The sequence below is a fragment of the Mastigoproctus giganteus genome, chromosome 12 (assembly GCF_048544385.1).
Source record: "Mastigoproctus giganteus isolate SK-2022 chromosome 12, ASM4854438v1, whole genome shotgun sequence".
Taxonomy (NCBI): domain Eukaryota; kingdom Metazoa; phylum Arthropoda; class Arachnida; order Uropygi; family Thelyphonidae; genus Mastigoproctus; species Mastigoproctus giganteus.
Genome location: NC_143586.1, coordinates 120,223,470 through 120,238,064, shown reverse-complemented (window position 1 = coordinate 120,238,064; position 14,595 = coordinate 120,223,470). Strand labels below are relative to the sequence as shown.

Sequence of the window (14,595 nt, the reverse complement as noted above, 5' to 3'; positions counted from 1 at the left end):
GCAGATGGTATGAACTCATTTGTTTCGTTGACAGTATCCTCCATACAGTGGATTGGGAAATACCCAATCGTTGGCCTATCGCTCGAGTACTCGTACTCGGATTGCCTTCTACAAGATGTAGGACATTCTCCTCATTGTCTGGCATCCTCGTCGTTCGCTCTCAATTCATGGTACCTCTCGGGAAACAACCAGTCTCACGTAACCTTCTGTGCACACGCGCAAAAATCGTATGATGAGGAGCACGCCTGTGCGTGAAATGTTCCTGGTACAAGCACAGAGCGGCACGCCCATTACAGTCCGCAGCTCCATACGCGAGGTGCATGTCGGCCAGTTCAACATTCGAATACTTGTCCATCCTACTGCCTCGGGAACCGGTTCGCAAATGCTGACTTCAAGCGGGATTGCTGTTCACGCGACCTCCCGTTAAACGTCCTCTACTGCATGACGAAGGCATTTCGGACCCTGCAATGCTATGTGATTCCGATTCATCTTTGTGCCCCTACACCTCCTGCAAGTTTTTTGCACTGGTAGTGAATCACCCTGTAGTAGAGGCAGCCATTGAGAATATGTTTAACAGTCAAATTGTTAGAACAATGTGTACACTGTGGTGGAGCATCTCCTGTGAGTAAATGAAAGTGGGTATGACCTATTCTGCCCTTGAAAGGACTACTTCTCGTCTTGATGTACGGACACTGGAGCACCAAATTTTCGGATCTTGTTTAAACTGAAAGAGTTTATTATTAGTCTGAGAGTTCTGTCCATTGTGACAGCATAAACAGTTAGTGCATAATCTGATGCTGGAACAGGGATATTTGTTAAATCTAAGGTAGTTGGAATTTTTACAGCTTTATCAGCCAGTTCATTGCCTAAAATACCAGAATGTGCTGGAATCCAACAAAAAGTGACCAGTTGGTGGTGTTCTTTAATTTGAAGTAATAAGCTTCTGATTTCATCTAGAACAGGGTGAACTTTATTTGTGGAATTACATAACGACATGATTGAGCTGAGGGAACCAGTGCAAATAACAGATTTTAAGGAACGGTCAGAACAGAGATTTTATAAAGCTAGTTTGATTGCATATAATTCAGCAGAAAAGATACTAAATTCTGATGGAAGGGATACTGATACAATTGTATTAGAAAACACTGCAGTTGCTCCAACATTTGAATTAGATTTGGAGCAATCTGTATAAATTGGGGAGAAATCAATATATCTTTGAGTGTGAACTGCATGAAGTTGTTTGACATTTGATGCTTGCAAAATATTCTTTCTCCATTGACAGAGGTAAGTTCACAGGTTGGAAGATGAGGAGGAGCCCATGGTGGTTGAGTATAAGTTGCTGTCTGTTGTACGGAATGGATGGAAGTATTCCAAACCTGCACCTGACCAGCTGGTTTTACTATGCTAGGTTTGTTTCTGTATAGGTTTTCTAACAGTGGGTTGAAAAGGTATGACTGAACAGGATGAGAGGCACAACTTTGTATCTTGACAGCATATTTCAGTAACAGTGTTTTCCTGCATAAAGTTAGTGGGGGTTCATGAGCATCAATCTAAAGACTATGTGCTGGTGACGTTCTGAATGCACAATTGCAATTCTCAAAGCACTGTGCTGAATGGGATCAAGCCAGTGTAATGCACTCTTTCTGGCAGAATCATAGATGGTAACACCATAATCGAGACTGGATCTGATTAATGCCCTGTATAACCAAAGCAGGGAGGTACGCTCTGCACCCTACATTTGGCCAGATAAAGCTCTGGGTATGTTTAACTTTTTTAGACAGGAAGTCTGTACATTTTTAATGTAATCTAGGAAATTTAACTTACTGTCAAGGGTTAATCCTAGAAATCAGATGTTACTGGTGACTAGGATGGAGATGTTAGAAATTTGAAGTTCAGGATCTGGATGAAGTTTGCATTGTCTACAAAAATAGATAGCAACTGTTTTCTTCTGCGAGAGTCGATAGCCTTTGAGGCTTGCCCATCGTTGCATTTTATTAAGTGATATCTGAAACTGCCTTACAATAGACCTCATTCCTTGAGAATGACAGGAGATGGAAAGGTCATCTGCATAAAGGTAAGTGTCAACTGTATTTGGAAGCTGCTTAGCGATAGAATTTATTCTAAGAGTAAGAGTGGCACTCGGTACCGATCCCTGTGGAACACCTTCCTGGATGAAAGTTGTGGAAAGGGCATGTTGGTATCAAACTTGAAATGATCTAGTACGTAAAAAGTTCTGAACAAATATAGGAAGGTTGCCTCATAGTCTGAGCAATGATCCACACAAGTCTTTTGTGGATAATTTTCTCAAGGATTTTGCTGAGGCAGCTTGAGAGAGATATGGGTGTATAGCTATAGGGGTTGGATGGATCTTTTCCAGGCTTCAAGAATGCCAAAACTGTACAGTGATACCAAGAAGCTGGAAAAATATTTTCTAAAAATATATGATTGTAAAAGAACAGGAGGAGGCGCAAAGCTTTGTCATCAAGATGTTTTAGCATGACATAATAAATCCCATCTGTCCCGGCAGCACCATTGCGGGCTGTTCTAAAGACATAACAGTTCAGAATATTGCAGAAGTTTGTTATATGGAAGAAGGCAGACATTTGAAAATTAATAGCATGCTTTTCTTTAGTGTTTTTAATTTGTTGGAATGAGGTAGTATAAGGCTGATGTTGTTGAGATTTCTGCAAAAGTATTCCCCAACGCATTAGTTATATCTATGGGATTAGATAGATCTTGCCCATTCCAGGAGAGGATTGGAGAAGGGATGGTAGGAAACTTACTAGACAGCTGTCTAATTTTTTTCTATATTATTTTGGGATCAGTGTTTCTGTGAAAACTGGATGCAAAACGGGTCCAGGATTCTTTCTTGGCTTGCTTTTGCCCTTAATTTCTTATAATTAATGAGATTACCTGTGCTCGGATATTGCCAAAACAAATTCCAGGCTTTATTTTCTGCTTTGGTGCATTTCTCATTCCACCAGTAATTATAATGCTTTGAGCCTGGCAGATTTAATAGTGGTATTGTGTCTTTAGACACATTTAGAAGATGCAACGTGATGTAATCTGTCACATTAACAATATGCTGGAGGCAGATTTTTTACGCATCAAGGGCGATTGATGATTGAAATTTTGCCCAGTCTGCTTGGACAAATTTCTATTTTCTGCAGGGTTGAGTTGAATGAGGCTGTGCTATCAAAAAAATGCATACTATTGGGAAGTGATCACTGCCCATGGGATCATTTATTACATACCACTCTAGGGTCAGGACCAGTACTGGTCAACAAATTAAGAGATCTATTGCTGAGGTGTGTCCTGGTGGGAGCTGTACGTGTGTCGGTGCACCAGTATTGGGTATAGTGAGATTTGGTGCCTCTAAAAAGCTTTCAATTAGGCTACCCAGTCTATCTAATTTAGAAGAGCCCCATAAGGGGTGGTGCCCGTTAAAGTCCCCTGATATACAGAAAGATGGAGGTATCTATATAAAAAGGTCTTCAAGATCTTTTAAAGAGTAAGTACAGTTTGGCAGTAGGTAGATTGAGACAAGTGTTATTGCACTATGGAGAGTTATACAAACAGCAACAGCTTCTATTTCAGTTTGAAGAGGGATATGTTTATTGGAATCTTCGAGTTTACTAGGATTACTACACCACCGGAAGGTGGTGTAGCAATCCTAGTAATCCAAGTGGAAGCAGAGGGTGCTAAGAATCTGTGGGTACGACCAGGCTGCCATGCACGGAAACTGAACCTGGCCTGTTATAACGTAAGATCACTCATCGGTGAAGACAGGATATTAGAGCTGGAAAAGGAATTAGAAAATGTGAATTGGAATATCATTGGTTTGGCTGAAACAAGAAGAAGAAATGAATCACTTATACGTTTATCAAGTGGAAATCTGCTGTACACCAATGGAAATAGTGAAAGGAGTGAAGGTGGAGTTGGGTTTCTGGTCCATAAAGATTTTAAAAACAACATTTTGGAATTCAAAAGTAGATCACAAAGGGTGTCAAGACTAATACTCAAGATTTCTAAGAGGTACAAGCTAAAGATTATGATGTATGCACCAACATCGAGCCATGATGATGAAGAGGTTGAAGAAATGTACACCGAAATTGAGTCTTCTAGATGAGCAGAAAACCCACTACACTATTATTATGGGAGACTTCAATGCTAAGGTTTGGAAAAAGACAAAACAGCGCAGAAAGGGGAACTATAGGAAATTTTGGAATTGGTGAAAAAAATGAAAGAGGTGAAAGACTTGTGGAATTTGCAGAATCTCAAGGACTGTCAGCAATGAACACTTTTTTCAAGAAAAGGGTGAACAGAAAGTGGACATGGAAGAGTCCAAATGGATTAACAACTAATGAAATCGACTTCATCCTCACTAACAGAGGATATATTGTGAATGATGTTACCGTCCTGAATAAGGTAAATGTTGGAAGTGATCACAGAATGGTAAGATGTACACTTGATATACATGTAGGAGAGGAAAGGAAAAAAACTGACTCAAGAAAAATAATACAAAGGTCTTTGAGATAACAGAAGAGGAGAAAAAGCAGTATGTACTGGAACTTAAGAACAAGTTCGAGCTTCTGCAGACTGCTCAGGACCAAGATATCGACGAGGAATACTACAACTTTCTGAAAGTGATAAAGCCCAAGAAACCAATAGGGAAAAAGAAATCCAAGGAAGAAAAAATTAGTCAAGAAACACGTCATGATGAACCGAAGATGACAAATGAAAAGCAAGAAAAACACTGACAGGGAGAAAACTGAGTATACTGAGCTATGCAAAGCCATTAGAAAGAGACTCAGAGAGGACATAAGAAGATTTAACACAAGAAAAGTAGAACAAGCATTAAGTGAAAATAAAGGATTTAAATCAGCAGCCATGAGCAGTAATACAGAAAGACAAATAATACTGAAACTGAAGAATAGCGATGGTGTACTTTTAAACAGCAGAGAAGGCATAATTCAAATAGCAGAAGACTACTATAGAGAATTATACAAGGAGCAGGGGAATGATGCCAGCAGTGGGGAAGATGGATTGCAAAGTAGCAACACATACGACATACCCGATATTCTTCATAAAGAGATAGAACATGCATTGAAGAAAATGAAGAATCAGAAAGCCCCGGGGGAAGATGAAGTTACTGTAGAGTTGTTAAAATTGGGAGGAAGAGACATAACACAAAAACTGGCAAGGCTCTTCACAAAGTGCATTAGAAAAGGTGTGACGCCTAAGCAGTGGAATAATGCAATCGTAGTTTTGCTGCATAAGAAAGGAGATAAATCAGAAATTGGAAATTATAGACCAATTAGCTTGTTATTCCACATCTACAAGTTGTTCACAAGGGTCATTATTAACAGATTAGAAAGAATACTTGATGAGAATCAGCCGAAAGAGCAAGCTAGCTTTAGGACAGGATTCTCAACTACGGATCACCTTCACGTAATATCACAGCTAATGGAGAAAGCAAATGAATATAAAACACCACTATGCCTGGCATTTGTGGATTATGAAAAGGCATTTGACTCCGTACAGCATAAGGCAATGTTTCGGGCACTGGAAAGACAAGGCATTGATACCCCATATATTATGATTTTGAAGAAAATATATTAGAGTGCTACCTCCTTTATTAGACTAGACAAAGACAGTGGGAAATTTAAAATTGAGAAAGGAGTTCGACAAGGAGACAATATCTCCGAAGCTGTTTACTGCTGCCCTTGAGGAAGCTTTCAGAAGATTAGACTGGTCGCAGAAAGGAGTCAATGTGAACGGAGAATACCTAAACCATTTACGATTTGCAGATGACATTGTGGTCATAAGCCACGATCCCAAAGAATTAGAGGAAAATCTTAATCAGTTATGCACAGCTAGTAAGAATTTTGGACTAAAGATGAATATGGCTAAAACAAAAGTAATGATGAACAAGTATGCCACAGAAAGGGAAATAATGATTGAAGGAGCAGTAATTGAAAAGGTGGAGTCATATACTTATCTGGGACAAGTTATTAGCTGTAATAATGATAAATGGCTGGAAGTCAAGAGAAGAATAAATTTTGGATGGATAGCATTCAGGAAATATAGTCACATACTGAAGAGCAATATCCCAGTTTGTCTGAAACGTAAAATAATGAACCAATGTATACTCCCCACCATGACTTATGGAAGTGAAACTTGGGCACTCAACAAAAGAATGGAAGAGAAGCTGAGAACTACACAGCGAAGAATGGAACGAATTATATTGGGAATCAGACTGTTAGATAAGAAGAGAAACACATGGATTAGGCAGCAAACTCAAGTAAAGGACATTCTTATCAAAACTAAAGAACTAAAATGGTCTTGGGCAGGACACATCTCGAAGACATGATGACAGATGGACTAAGAAAATAACAGAATGGTATCCAAGAGGAGCTAGAAGAAAACCTGGAAGACAAAGGCGGAGATGGATAGATGAAATTCATGAGTTTGTGGGTAGTAAATGGATGGCCAGTGCTTAAAACAGAAGGAACTGGAAAGTTGCTGGAGAGGCCTTCATCCTGCAGTGGATTGAAAATGGCTGATGATGATGATGCTACACCACCATGGGCAGCATTAGCAGTATTTCGATCTCTTCGATAAAGGCAATAGTTCTTTACCGAAGGAGATATTTGTAAGGTTAGGTAAGTTTCCTGTAAACAAAGGTCAACTGGAGAATATCGGTTAATTAGGTACTGAATATTATTCAGTGTTACAACGAAAACCTCTGCAATCCCTTTGTAAGATGATGTGGTTCATTTAGGTATAGTTGAGGATGATTCATCTGATTGATTTTTGTTAACTACTGTCTTAACTACTGTCTACTGTCTTAACTATTACTATAGTCTTGTCTAGATTAGCCTGCAATGCTTCTTTAACCAGTGATTCCATTATTTTCCCCGGAACACTAGTTAAACTAACATGTCTATAGTTACTTGTGTCACCTTTTGTGAATCCCTTTTGTGATGAATTGGTGATAACATTTGCACACCTCCAGTCCATGGGAACCTCACCTGAGTGCAAGGAATCTCTCATAATTATGGCTAAGGGTTTGCTTACTTCCATGGCTGCCTCTTTTAACATAACTGGATAGATCTCATCCACCCATGGTACCTGTTTTATGTTTAACTTCAACAATTTCTCTTCTACTTTGCTCTCAGTTATTACAAAATCACTTAGCTCCCTGTTAGAGTTTGATAAACTTCTGGCACTCCCCTTCTTTAATAACTCCTCAGGTGTGAATGTAGATACAAAATACTAATTCAGTTTATCAGCTACCTGACTATGATCATCAATAGTCAACCCATCTATGTTAAGTGGTCAAATCTGATTCAACCCTTTCCTTCTAGAGTTTACAGAGTTTACATGAGTAAAGGAATCTTTGGTGTTTTTCTTTGCGTCCTTTGCCGAGGATTTCTCATATTTTGCCTTCGCCTGCCTAACCTCCTTTGTGACTTGATTACAGATTAGTTTATATCTGTCATGGGCTTCTGTGTCACCTGATAATTTATATGCATCCCATACCTTTTTCTTCTCTGCCATGAGCCTCAGTTCACCTGACATCCATATCATTTCATTTCATTTAGGCCTAAACCTTGAACAGTATTTCTTATTTGGAATGAAAAGCCAAGTAGCCTCCAGAATTAAGTTCCTGAAGGCTTCCCATTTAGAATTGAACATTGGCAACATCATCAGTTGATCCCACTGTACAGAATTTAAGAACTGTCTGAGACTCCTGTAGTCACCTTTACAAAAGCAAAATCCCTTTCCTTTAGCCTTGATGGTAGTTACATCTTTAAGTAATTCCCACATCAGTACATTGTGATCACTGTCACCCAGTGGTTCCTTTATCTGCAAATTCTTAATGCATGAATAATCACTGCTGATAATCAGATCAAGAGTATTACTCCCTCCGGTTGCCTCTCGAACGTGTTGCTGAAGAAAACAGTCATCCAATAAATTCACAAAAGTCTTGCTAGTGTGCAAGTGGCCAACCCACAAGTTCCAGTTGATATCTGGCAAGTTAAAATCCCCCATAATAAGATATTCTGATTTACTGGCCCACTCTATTTCTCTGCACAATTTGCTCATTATACTTATCAGATTCATTAGGCCTATAACACACACCTACTCTCATTTTTCCTTTCCCAGTGCTTACGTCACACCAAACATACTCAACATTGCATTGTCCACCAACATCAATCAGATGCACTTCCTTAGATTTTATGTGTTTCTTAAACTAACAGCATAACCCCTGCTCCCTTCCTGTCCAGTCTATCCTTTCTGTACATAACCTACTCCCCAAATTTCAATTCTGCACTGCTTATGTCTGTGTTTGCCTGCCTTTGATGTCTTGACTAGCACTTCAAGCTCATCAAATTTAACTATACTCCTAAAACACCTTAAATTCTTTTTCAACTTTCTTTGCAGTTGGGACAATTGGGACTCAAGGCTGAACAGTCTGCTTGTGTAAGCTCCTTGGAACCACAAATAAGACACATGGCATTACCTTTGCATGCTTGTTGGGAGTGTCCATATTTTTGGCATTTAAAACAATGAATGGGATTCAGGATATAAGGCCGAATTTGGCAGTTTAAATAGCCAGCTTTTACCAAGGATGGTAAATTTGGGTACTGAAAGTTAATGATTGAAAATGATTGATCTAGTTGGGATGAGATTTCCATCTTTTTTAGTCATTATACATTTGGTGCTGATTACTTGTTGATTATTCAGTTCTTGAACTAATTCCTCTTCAGATACTGTAAGTAGATCCCATTCTGTTATGACGGCTTTTGAGGAATTTAGAGTGTTGTGTGGAGTAACAGATACTGGCAGCCCACCGGATGTCGTAGTTTTGAGCAGCCACTCGGAATGTTTGGAGTTGGTTGTTTCAATAAGGAGGTCTCCAGATTGCAGTCATTTAACCATTTTTGGTGTTCCAGCAATGGATAATGGAATCACTGGTGAAAGAAGCATTGCAGGATTATATAGACAAGACTGCAGTAATAATTTAGACACAGCATGGGTTTGCTATGGGTAAGTCTTGTTTGACCAATTTGGTTGGATACTATGGTGTGGTCACAAAGGAACTGGATGCAAAATATAATTTTGATATCATATACTTGGATTTCACGAAAGCTTTTGATACTGTTGCCTATCGAAGACTACTGTACAAATTGGAGCAGTGTGGCATTAAGGGCAAGTTGCTACAATGGATAAAAGGATGACTGAGTGGGAGAAGACAGAGTGGTAATCAATGGACACTGCTCTTCGTCGACAAATGTTACTAGTGGTGTCCCCCAGGGTTCGGTTTTGAGCCCATGGTTGTTTTGTATATTTACCAATGATATTTATGAAAGTATATCAAACTTAATGTCAAAGTTTGCAGATGACACAAAGGATGGCAGGGTTGTTAATGGCAGTAATGACAGTATGCTACTGCAACAGGATCTAGAAATGTTGGGCAGATGGGCTGAGAAGTGGCAACTGAAGTTTAACATTGACAAATTCAAAGTGCATATGGGTACCACTAACCCCAGAGAAATGTACCAATTGTGTGGTTACACTCAGGGACGCGGAGAATAAAAGAGACCTGGGGATAATTGTGCAGTCAGATATGAAGTTTTCTGAGTAGTGCAGATAGGCTGCCAGAGCAGGTCATTGGTCTTGTCAATGATATAAAGGAATTTTGCTAGCAGGGATATGGAGGTGATTATCCTCTTGTATAAGGCAATGGTCAGGCCACACCTTGAGTACTGCATACAAGTCTAGAAGTCTCATTTTAGGAAGTGAATTTTCTGGGAATCCATTGCCTACACTTCAAAATTTGAGCTAATCATGCATCATTAGTAACAATGATGGTGAACCAGTAGCATACATCACAGAATAAACGGACACACACACACACACACACACACACACACACACACACACACACACACACACACACACACACACACACACACACACACAGGTTCTATACTGTACTATCGAAAACTAATTTTTAGTTGAAGACAAATGTTTTATGGTCTAGCAGTAAAAAATCATAAGCACAAAGTTTCCAAAATTGTGCAATAAGTTTCTCATTAATAATTTTCAAATATTATCACCTTTTTCTAATATCATTGAAACTATTTACTAATTTCAGTCAGTTTTTCCTTGCAGCATGTCAAAATCATTCAATTTTTGTTTCAACTCATTTTTTTTACATATAGACTGAAAATGGTCCGTCACTGCTGTTATAGGTTAAACCATGAGAATATCCCATAGCATCTGCTACACTGTCGATACTTGCCCATTATCACTCAGTTCACTGATTTGATACAAACAAGTGTGCTGTTCACACTTGGCATCCTTGTGAAATTTTTTCAAACCAGGCTGTAAATAGCCTTCTGTGATGAACAGTTCTCAACATTCACCAGAAACATTTCTTTGTGTGTATTCTCGGGTAAACATTCTTCAGCTTTACAGAAAATGCAGAGCAGCACAGTTCTTCAATGTACTCTCCTACAGTGGCCATTTTTCTTGTTAAACACAAGATTTAGAATCCAAATCACTTGAATAGAATTCTATTTCAGTATCAGATGTCATATTGTAATGACTGATTCAATGTCAACAGCTTCAACATACTGTTCATCCCTGTCCCTTTTCAGTCCTGGTGTCTCAGGGTGTGGATCCATTATAACAACCCTTTAGGGTAAAATTTCAGAGGAAAACTTTTTAATACAAAATTTTATCAGCAGATACACACTAAGAAAGATGTTGTTTTTCACAAACTAAAGAATTTAACTTCAACAAGCATAATGTTCAAAAAATTCTCTTTTCTTCTTGTGAAAAATTATCATAAGCAAAGAAAGTATGAGACTGAAATTGATGCTAAGCAAAACACAAGCCATAATGCAATAGCCCATGGTTCAATCAGTAAGCTGATATCACTCAGTTGTTCATTTCATGCACTTTTTTCCTTTTACAGCACTCAATAAATGAGTGCTGTAAAGGAAATCTGCAATTCAATGGATGAATATTTGGGTTGAACCAAGTTTGCAGTTTGTTTTGATCCAAGTTTGTTTTCAGATAGCAAATGTGTTAACAGAAGCTCGGGAGTAGTTTAAGTCTGCAAAAAAAATGGCACAGTAGATTTCAGGATTCTGAGAAGAAGGATTCTGACTTCAAGCATTGAGTAGTAGTTTAAAAAGGATAATATAATTTCAATTTTAAATATTTGAAATACTAAATTCTTACCTCCAATCTTAATGCAGTTCTGTCATATGCATTTGGTACACGTGCTTGTTTAACCTTTGCGAATGCTGGCAATTTTCTCTAAAGTTCAAAAAAGGAGATCATTAGGCTGGTGAGTGAAAAAGTATAATTTGGGAATTTAACAACTAAATTAAGAATCGTTATATGAAGAAATTATATAATTTTAAGTTATTGAATATTAAATTTAGGGAATATTTCTTACACTCAGTATTTTAAAATTTACTATATTATCACAGAAGAGCATACTTGTCGCTCGATTTGCATCCAACATTACAGCTGGTCAAATTTCTGCCACCACAAAAAAGATCTATATCATCTGCAGTCTCACAGCTCCTAGTGAAGAGTGTAGAATCTCACACTGAATTTTTGAAGAAAATTCAGTGTGAGAATGAACACTACTGTATCATAACAGCACCATCATTCTGGCTGTTCAACATGTTAATCTGCCCATTCTATGAATGCCACACCTCTGCCGCACAGATTCAGTTCCACTACTTCCATCCACAAGCCAGCAATCTATTCTTACTGAATGATGCTCCGCACCACTTGCCACAGGTTGCAACCACCAACTGCCAAGCTTGCAGTTCTGATTAGTAGTTCTTGCAGTTCTGAGTAGTTCTGATTAATAGACCTCCAATATGAAAAATGCATAAGCCAATGTTGAGACCATGCATTCTTATCCATAAATTCTGGACTGCACCAGTCATCAATGTATCAGAATGTGAAAAGAACAAGCTTCAAAGTCTTCAGCAAACCTTCCTTCCTTCCTTCCAAACAAAATCAATCCTCTATATCTCGCTGAAACATGGCTAACGAGAGAGTACACAAATCACTTGCAGAAAGATTCAGTGAGACCATACAAAATGAACCTTTAAATGCAATGGTAATCTAACTGATATTACTATGATCTATATTCCTCCCTCTCCCACACACAAAACTGTTATGGATGCTGCCAACAGGATAAACTGTGTACAGAAAGGATAGACAGGATAGAAAGGGAGGAGGTGTTATGCTGTTAATTAAGAAAAACAAAATCAAAAGAAGTGCATCCAGTTGATATAGATGCACTGTTGAGTCAGTTTGGTGTGACATAAGCACTGCGAAAGCAAAAATAAGAGTAGGAGTGTGTTATGGGCCTAATGACACGAATGAGTACAGTGAACAATTGTACAGAGAAATAGAGTGGGCTAGTAAATCAGAATGTCTTATAATGGGGGATTTTAACTTCCCAGATATTGACTGGAACTTGTGGGTTGGTCACTCACACACTAGTCAGACTTTTGTGGATTTATTGGATGATTGTTTTCTGCAGCAGCATGTTCAAGAAGCAACCAGAGAAAGTAATACTCTTGATCTGGTTATCAGCAGTGATCATTCGTATATTAAGAATTTGCATATAAAGGAACCACTAGGTGGCAGTGATCACAGTGTACTGATGTGGGATTTACTTAAAGATATAATTACCATCAGGGGTAAAGGAAAGGGTTTTTGCTTACGTAAAGGTGAGTACAGTGGTCTCCGACAGTTTTTAAATTCTGTACAGTGGGATCAACTGACGATGTTACCAACGGTAAATTCTAAGTGGGAAGCATTCAAGGAATTAATCGTGGATACTACTAAAAGTTTCATACCTATTAAGAAATATTGTTCAAGGTTTAGGCCTAAATGGTTATCTAATGAGACTCGTAACAGAGAAGAAAAATGCATGGGATGCATATAAATTATCAAGCGACTCAGAAGCCTATGGCAGATATAAGCTAGTCTGTAATCAGGTCACAAAGGAGGTTAGGCAGGCGAAGGCAGATTAAGAGAAATCCTTGGCAAAAGATGCTAAAAAAACAGCAAGGATTTCTTTACTTATATAAACTCTAAAAGGAAGGGGATGAATCTGATTGGTCCACTTGACGTCGATGGTTTGACTGTTGATGATCCTGCTCAGATAGCAAACAAATTGAATGAGTATTTTGCATCTACATTCACACATGAGGAATTATTAAGGTTTGAAAATGGCAGAAGGTTATCAAATTGTAGCAGGATACTTAATGATTTTGTAATAACTGAAAGCAAAGTGGAGGAGAAATTGTTGAAGTTAAACATAAGAAAAGCACCTGGGGTGGATGGGATCTATCCAGTTATATTAAAGGAAGTGGCAGAGCAACTAAGCAAATCCTTAGCCATAATTATGAGAGCATCCTTGGACTCAGGGGAGGTTCCCACGGACTGGAGATGTGCAAATGTATCCCCAATTCACAAAGGGGGATCGAAGGGTGACACGAGTAATTACAGACCAGTTAGTTTAACTTCTGTTAAACTAACTGGTCTGTAATTAATGGAGTTACTGGTTAAAGTAATGGAAAATAATGGAATTACTGGTTAAAGATGCATTGCAGGATCATCTAGACAAGACTGCAGCAATAATTCAGACACAGCATGGGTTTGTTAAGGGAAAGTCTTGTCTGACAAAATTTGATAGGATATTATGATGTGGTTACAAAGGAACTGGATGCAAAAAATAATTTTGATATCATATATTTGGATTTCAGGAAAGGTTTTGACACTGTTGCGCATGGAAGACTATTGTACAAATTGGAGCAGAATGGTATTAAGGGTAAGTTGCTACAATGGATTAAAGGATGGTTAAGTGGGAGAAGACAGAGGGTGGTAATCAATGGGTGCTGCTCTTCGTGGACTAATGTTATTAGTGGAGTCCCACATGGTTCAATGTTAGGTCCACTGTTGTTTTGTATATTTATCAATGATATTGATGAAGATATATCAGGCTTAATGTCGAAGTTTGCAGATGATAAAAAGGTTGGCAGGGTTGTTAATGACAGTAATGGCAGTGTGCTACTGCAACAGGATCTAGATAATTTGGGGAGATGAGCTAAGAAGTGGCAACTGAAGTTTAACCTTGACAAATGCAAAGTACTGCATATGGGTAGAAGTAACCCCAGAGAAACGTACCATCTGTGTGGTACTACACTTAAGGTGGTAGAAAATGAAGAAGACCTAGGAGTAATTGTGCAGTCAGATAAGAAGTTTTCTGAGCAATGCAGACAGGCTGCCAAGGCAGGTCATGGGGTTTTGTCAATGATATATAGGAATTTTGCTAACAGGGAGAAGGAGGTGATTGTCCCTATGTATAAGGCAATGGTCAGGCCACGCCCTGAGTACTGCGTATACAGGTCTGGAGGCCTCATTTTAGGAAGGATATAGATTTACTTAAGCGTGTATAGAGAAGAGCAACAAGATTGGTGAGGTGAGGGGAATGAAGGGATCCTCTTACCAAGTGAGGCTTAAGTTCTGCAAATTGCA

At 38.6% G+C, this 14,595-nt stretch overlaps 1 protein-coding gene across 1 annotated transcript in view; it reads right to left on the bottom strand.

The window, feature by feature from the left end:
- Nucleotides 1-14,595, bottom strand: part of LOC150077365 (adapter molecule Crk-like) — a 265,034-nt gene that overhangs the window by 14,500 nt on the left and 235,939 nt on the right. The window contains exon 7 of the mRNA XM_090386693.1: nt 11,263-11,340. Coding sequence (XP_090242819.1) covers nt 11,263-11,340 — 78 coding nt within the window. The remainder of the gene's footprint in view (nt 1-11,262; nt 11,341-14,595) is intronic.